At 42.0% G+C, this 7,301-nt stretch overlaps 1 protein-coding gene across 1 annotated transcript; it reads right to left on the reverse strand.

The window, feature by feature from the left end:
- Positions 1-274: 274 nt before the first annotated feature.
- Positions 275-6,290, reverse strand: gtpbp4 (GTP binding protein 4). The gene is made up of 17 exons (XM_088430329.1): positions 6,156-6,290; positions 5,206-5,376; positions 5,021-5,124; positions 4,819-4,955; positions 4,590-4,690; positions 4,410-4,502; positions 3,785-3,976; positions 3,648-3,713; positions 2,710-2,799; positions 2,439-2,549; positions 2,291-2,368; positions 1,848-1,899; positions 1,670-1,770; positions 1,160-1,357; positions 1,010-1,075; positions 784-927; positions 275-690 (listed from the first exon to the last, which is right to left on the reverse strand). The coding sequence occupies exons 1-17, from the start codon at positions 6,201-6,203 to the stop codon at positions 538-540; spliced, it is 1,905 nt and encodes a 634-aa protein (XP_088286455.1). The 5' UTR covers positions 6,204-6,290; the 3' UTR covers positions 275-537.
- Positions 6,291-7,301: the final 1,011 nt, after the last annotated feature.

Here is a 7,301-nt window from a genome sequence, read left to right on the forward strand (position 1 = left end):
TGCAAGGGATTTTCAGAATAAAAGAACACGGGATTTTTGCGCTTTTCAGCACCTGATTTGTCAAGTAAAGCGATTTCACAATTTGATTTTAATCACAGCGACCTTTGAGTTAAAATTAGCAGATTAAAAAAAAAAAAATCCAGGTGGAGTTCTTCAATCCATTGGGAAGAAATACTTTTTCTTTTGGTATAAGAGTACACAAACTCAAACACTTTACTGTATAGGTTTATGTCTTTTCATAAATACACTGAAGAACATCAAAGAAGACAGGCTGTTTTGGGGTTTGATTATGATTTATGGGCCAACATCAACTTCATCCAACATAAACTCATGTAAATTATTCCGGCAGTTAAGTGTTTGAGCACAATAACAGCAAACCACTCAGCAGCCGCCACTGTCAACAAGTTATTAAAATATTCCACATGGGAGGAAATTAAGATTTCATGATTTGTGTGTTTTTTTTTCTGTTTGTAGAAGTACAGCGTGCAGCACCTCCTTCAGATGCCGCAAGAGTCCAGAGAGACATGTTGTTACTGTTCATCTGCGGTTGGTGTTTCCTGACTTCCTCTTTCCAGCCAGCAAGTGTTTGGGTTTCAGGTCAAACACGTGTCTGTCTGACTCGCCCTTCTTGCCCTGGCGGTTCATACCCCTCTGGGAGTTCTTCATCATCATCTTGGTCTTTTTCACCATCTGATTAACAAAGACAAATTTGAGAACACGAGTCCATTGAAAATAATCCAGATAACTGTGATCATTTTAGCAACGCTGAGCCCCGAAGCGCACCTTGGCATCTCGTAATCCGGACTGGTCCCGCGGAGGCCGAGAGGCACTCTGGCTGCGTGTCTTGGAAGCCGGCGGCGCCGACTCCTCACGCTTTCGTTTGCGGGTGACGCTGCGGGAGCGGCGGGCCTTCTGGGCATAGTGACTCTGCGAGAAAAGCAACAAATTCAAGTCTGAAGTGGTCTGCGTGTGTTTGCCACCCGGGAAAGTCCGCCTGCCGCTTACTCACGTTGTTTTTGTCGCTCATGTCCAGACCGAGATCGCCCATCTCCTTTTCCAAAGTCTTCCTTTCAACCTAACAAGACATCACAAAATACTGTAAGATTCTTTGCAGTTGTAATAGCTTTCTTCGTCGTGTTGACAATTTGGGCATTGGTACCGAGACAGCGGTCCTGGGCATGCGTGGTCTGTGCACGTCCTTTTCTTTAGACCGCAAGATCGTGAGTTGCCTCTTCTCGCGGATCTGCTTGGCCATGATGCGGATCTCCTGCATCTCCTCGTCCTCACTCTCGTCATCCGAGTCGTACTCGCCGGCGCGCTCCTTCAGCTCCTCCTCCTTCTCCAGATCTTCCAGTTTCTGATTTGCAGAACAGTCACAAAATGTAAAACCAGTTTTTCTATGTCTGGTTTTTGCCATGAAATAAGACCTCATCTTTTTAAATAAAAGTTTGATTCTTTTTTTGCCACTTTTTTGCATTTGATTTGTCGCTTTTGAGTTGCAGAAGCTCCAATCACAGTAACAGATGCTGTATCCAGCATTTGCATGAGAAAAAAACATGCCCCTTAAAACCAAGCCATTTCAAGCAGAGCTCATTTTAATTGTGCTGCTTTTTGCTGCTGTTAGCGGATTTGAACTGATGAAGTTTGCAGGCTAATGTTTGTGACTGACCTTCATAATACCGGGGTCGATGTAGTCGGCAATGTTGTGGCCTTCCCACACCTCGGGAATCTTGTCGTGTTTCTCGTCATCGTTCATAAGGTCCCAGTATTCTGACAAAGACAAAGGCGCCATTTGTTAGGGTGGCTGTGCAGCAGCTGGTGAGGATGACGACGATGACGACGCTTACTCTGAAGGTCCAGCACGTAGTCGTCTCCCAATTCCAGCTCCAAATCTCTCTCCTGGAAAGCAAATTGTTCAATCAGAAAAGAATGCTACATATGGCTGAGCCATTAACTCATCAAAATTTAGAAGCGACTATTTTAAACGCATCTTGTAAACCTCCCATCCAGCATTCTCCCACAAAATATCAATTTTGTGATTTAGTCCATACTCAAAATTTCCATTTGTGAATCAAATTAATTCAATTTATTGACCAACATGAGCTACAACAAGATCTTTTGTTGATCTTTTTTTAAGGATCAATACAGATTGTTCATTCTCAAAGATGCCGATATGCAATATTTGGTGCTAATATTCAATTGCAGTCACAATGGAAATATTGGTGTCAATTTTTTTACTCATACAATCTTCACTTAAATGCCTTTAAGCATATTTATAAAACAGGCGTACCGATTTGCGCTTGGGAGCATCCACCTTCATGGCGTTCTTGCGCATCAAAGCTTTCTCTGGGATGAATGGCGGTCTCTCCTGCAGAACAAAAACCAGTCAAGTGCACAGCATACAGACTTTTCTGATGTCTGCTTTCCACTTGTCCAACCTTGTCGTCTCTCTTGATGGGCATGGCCAGGTGCAGCCTGTTGAGGACGTCGTGAACCTTCTTGCTCCTCATCTTGTTGTCCACACGGTGGGCCAAGAGACGGTCGCAAGCCTGAGGCGCACAACACCACAAAATGTTCATTTTGCTCTTAAAAGCACATACTAGTTTTTGTGGTTTTGTAGTTGGAAGTCACAAAAAGCGAGAATTGTTGTCAAAGTCAATCTTCTGTCACGATTTTGCAGAAATGGGTGTTTTGGTAAAAATGTCTCACCTCATTTTTGACCTGGATGACACCCTCCTCGGTTAGCGTGCTGGTCTCGATGACGGGGATGCCCTCCACAGACAAGTCTGCAAATATTTTCTGGGAAAAAAAAAAAAAAAAAACGCATGGACAGCATTGTTAGGGGCCTATACAAACTATCAATGAAGGGTCACAAAATTTATTCAGCCATTTCTACTGTGAAATGTAGATTTTTTTGGTCTATATATAATATATATATATATATATATATATATATATATATATATATATAACTAAATTAATTTATGTGCAATTAAATACCTTTGATAACACATTCATTTTGCCACTTGCTCTTAAATAAAAATGACATCACATGTACACAGGTATCAACAAATCATGGCTCAGTGTATGAATGTCACATGGCCAATCCCAGAAAAGAGGAGAGTAGAGATTGGTGTGATTTTAAATATATTAATAGTACATGAAAAGTAACTAAAATCATGACCCAAAAATAAATCAATTAAAAAAATCACCTTTTAAGGCCACTTCTATCAAATTTAAAATTTCACGTCTATTACGTAGTAGTGTCAACCACATACACATACATAAATGCAAGCCATATTTCATCATTTTGGGGAAAAAAAACAAAACAAAACTATTTTTATACGGCCCTGGTGTGTGTACATGTGAACACAGTGGAAAAAGAACCCTTCAAAACACCAAAATGTGCTCGAAAAAGTAGCGTTTGTTTTCCAAAAATGTTGAACAATAATTTAAGGAATTAAAATATGTGGCCAACGATATGACCACAAGGCCAATGCCATGTTTGAAACAAAAGAAAACGGCAAAGGCGAATGACAAACGCCGACTACAACCTCAAATGTCAGTAGGCACATTTAAACTTTGCATGCAAATAAAAGAACAAATAGCCATCAAAGAGATTTGTCAGCGTGGGAAAAAAAATGTACCTGGTTCTCCTCTGGCAGTTCGCTGATCTTCTTGACATCGCATTTGTTGGCCACCACGATGAGCGGCTGCAGGTAACGAGCGCACAAAGGTTACAGGGACTAGCGGCAAACAAAGCGGCGTTGGGCCGAGTCGGCACCTTGTTGGCAAAGAGCGGTCTGATGTTGTTGAAGAGCTCCAGCTGCTGGACCAGCGAATGGCCGCACTGCTCCGACACATCCATGACATAGAGCACCGCTGCCCGCAGGTGGGCCAGGGCCGTGATAGCCTGCATCTCAATGGTGTTGCGCTCTTCCAGGGGGTGGTCCAGGATTCCCGGGGTGTCCACCACCTTTGCCAGACGCACAACAAAACAGACTTTTACAAACACTCCACAGCAACTCAATATCCAGTGCTGGATGTTATTTCTTTTATTTTTCTGGGGCAGTATTTCTCAATTATTTTCACAGCAAGGGCAAAATAGCAACTCTAAACCCATCGCAATGTTTTTCAGTGTTAGTTGTTAATTAAATGGTTTTGTAATGAAGTTCTCATGATCCAATTCAAGTGATCAGAACTATGGCCCAACTGTGCGTGTTTTTTGGGGGTCAACTAATCCTGAGGTACTATTGAATTCCCAAACTGGACAGGAATAGTTTAATTTGATATCACAGAGTGTGTTGTCTGTGTTTTTCAAGCTCGTGCCTTTTAGGGATCTACAATGTTGTTCCTGAACGAGCCGAGTCAAGCGTGTACTCCAAAGTAAGAGTAAAGGTGCTCGTCACCTGCCAGCGCAGGTATCTGTAGTCCATGTGACCCACAAACAGCGACTTGGTGGTGAAGGCATAAGGCTGCACATCCACGTCTGCTCGTGTCACCTGAACATTAAGTCACAATGTTTTCATGTGTCTCCATATGTTTAGACAAAGGTTTTAAACCAAAAGGAAGAAGAAAAAGAAGTTCACCTTGTTGATAAAACTGGACTTGCCAACGTTAGGGTACCCACAAAGAAGCAGCGTCCTGGTGTTGGGGTCGATGGTGGGTAAACGGGACAGATGTTGACGAACTGTAGAAAACAGACAGGGGAAAAGGTGATTTGATAAAAATTCTTCAGGCATTGTTCAGTTGCATGAAAAAAACAACTTAAAGTTCTCTCTGGAAAATAAAAATGTTGTACAGCCCTGACTGCGCTACCTTGTTCCAGATACTCCAGGCTGGACTTCTGCCGCTTCAAGATGGTGCACATGCGACCAAGAGCGGCTCGCTTCAGCTGCTTGCAGCGATAAAGAGAATCTCCATACTTCATCAGGCGCACATAGTCCTTAGCCACACTTAAAAAAAAAAAAAAGATATTGCTATGTTTCTGTTCTAGCAAGTTCAACAACAACAAACATACTTGTCAATCAAATTCTTGGCGATGTTGATCTGACCCAAGGCCAGCTTGTAATGGTCTTTGTCGTAAAGCACGTTCATCAGGTCAGCGTAGAAGGGATGAATGTCCTGCGGCAAATCACACCAAATCAGCGCAACTTAGTTTTGACAAGATTTTTCTTCAAGTTCACAAAGGAATTTTTGACTCACGTCCAATTTGGGGAAGTCGGTGAGGATCTGCGTGAGACGGTCATGGTAGTTCTGCTGCGTGAACTTCACCTTACGCATGTAAAAGTGGCGGATGCGATGGATCTGGTAATGCTTGTGTATCACTGTGGGTGTCTTCCGTTGCGTTTTGGATAAAGTGATGTCAATGAAATCCTACAAGGGGTACAGAAACAGTAAACATAAGTGACACTTTGGAACATGTCTTCAGAAATACATATACTGTAAATAACCTGTAAATTGAATTCTGAGATTTGAAAGCAGAAACAAACATGATTTTTTACTCCCAGGGGCTCATATAAAAAAACAACCCATTGGTATCAGCAACTACTTCAATATATTTGGGTTTGTATGAATAAATCCTGTGATGGGAGGTAACAAGGCAAAAATACGTAGTTACTGTACTTGAGTAGATTTTCTAGGTATCAATTCCTAAATTATTTTTCTTTTGACTTCTAGTGCACATCTGAAAGCAGATCAGTCTAATGATCCCTTGTCAAAATGTCCATTGATGGTTGCACAACCCAGACCGATGCTTCATTGTTTGTAAACGTAAACAAAATCACGCCGGTCACGTTTCAATCACTGTCATCTACGTTTCAGAACTACAATACAAAAATTTCCGTGATAGACTGACACGCGTCATATTTTCAGGCACGATCGTGGACTTTTTCCAACAAATTGAGACATGGAGGCATTTTCGTGTCTGATTGAAATAAAAGGCGTTTCCTCTGTGACATTGTTTGAATAACAACGTGGTGTGATGATCGCCAAATCTATGTAATTAATCGTGACTATAACCCGTTGGGAGCCCTTACGTCCCTGCACGTGTTTTCCGACTGAGCTGCCAAAGTGCTGTTTCGTTCGGGTTATCCACATTTATGATATAAAAACACGAACGATTCGGGAAGCAAACGTCGTCAAAGGTCCCTTACCTTGGCTGTTGGAACCAACATGATCTTCTTGAAGTTATAGAGTGCCATTTTGTCGGGACACGTTGTGATCCGCGAACAGTTTGGCAGGAAAAGAACCTAAGTAAGCTAGCTAGCTTGCGTGGTCCGCCTAACCGGAAATGGCGTCATTTTGAATGACCAAATGTCGCCCCCTAGAGGCAAATACATGCCACATAAAGAAAAAGTCAACGCTCTTGGGCAAACAATTAAAAAACATAAACGTGATGTAAACTATGTTTACGCCAGTGTAGCAGTCTGATTAGCAGACGTGTCTACGTGGCGGCTATATTTGAAAGAGCGACGTTCTCATTAAACCGGCCATGCACTCACATTGAATTTAAGTTGTACATTGCTCATTTCTCAACCGATTTTCATAAAGTTTACATCAGTACCAATACAAAAACACTGCCGAGGAAAAATAAAGCTTCTTTTAAACGTATTATATTTTATCTAATTTCAGGTTTGTTGAAAATACTTATGTTTGTCGCTATGGTGTTGGGAATCATTGTATGACTGTTTGCTAAACTTTTTATGCCATATAGTCCCTTAAAAAGCCCATTAAAATTCAATTGTAGTTAAAGGGTTACTGCGTTTACTTATTCTTGTTTTACTTATGACGGGTTAGGGTTATAATTATTTTAACCAACTAACATTTTATTTCAGTTCTAACCATCAACATGGCAAAGAAGAAATGACCAAACACATGTTAACTTTCATGCGTTTGTGTTTAACTCATGAATTTTCAACTATACCTCGTAATAAATCTGAAATAGGAAGCCAGCGATTTATTGTTATCCGCGGCGGTGTGTAGGTAACTAATTATTGGACGTAGAGGCGCAAGGACCACGCCTACCACCACTCGATCACGAGAAGGGCCGCGTGCGCAACCCGCGAACAATAGCCTATCGGAGCGGGCCCCTGAGAGCAGTATCCAATCAGAAGCACCGCCAGCAGGAGGAAGAAGGCGGGTTTAGAGCGCAAGCCCTCCGTGACGGCTGCGGGTTCCGCGATAAACCAGAGATCAGCACAAAACGAACAGTTCTCACTCCCCACAACCTCATAGTTTTACTAGCTAAGAGTGAAATATTTCTCTTCCTTCGCAACACAAGCATAGTACTTTCCTAACAG

Source organism: Hippichthys cyanospilos, chromosome 12 (assembly GCF_059441005.1).
Source record: "Hippichthys cyanospilos isolate Australia breed blue-spotted pipefish chromosome 12, RoL_Hcya_1.0, whole genome shotgun sequence".
In the NCBI taxonomy this organism is placed as follows: domain Eukaryota; kingdom Metazoa; phylum Chordata; class Actinopteri; order Syngnathiformes; family Syngnathidae; genus Hippichthys; species Hippichthys cyanospilos.

Excerpts from the sequence above, each read along its gene's own strand:
- gtpbp4 (XM_088430329.1), bottom strand. The coding sequence starts at position 6,203 with ATGGCACTCTATAACTTCAAGAAGATCATGTTGGTTCCAACAGCCAAG. Across the intron at positions 2,550-2,709 it reads TCATCCAGGTCAAAAATGAG|GCTTGCGACCGTCTCTTGGC; the intron begins GTGAGACATTTT and ends TGTGCGCCTCAG. Across the intron at positions 691-783 it reads CCGGATTACGAGATGCCAAG|ATGGTGAAAAAGACCAAGAT; the intron begins GTGCGCTTCGGG and ends TTTGTTAATCAG.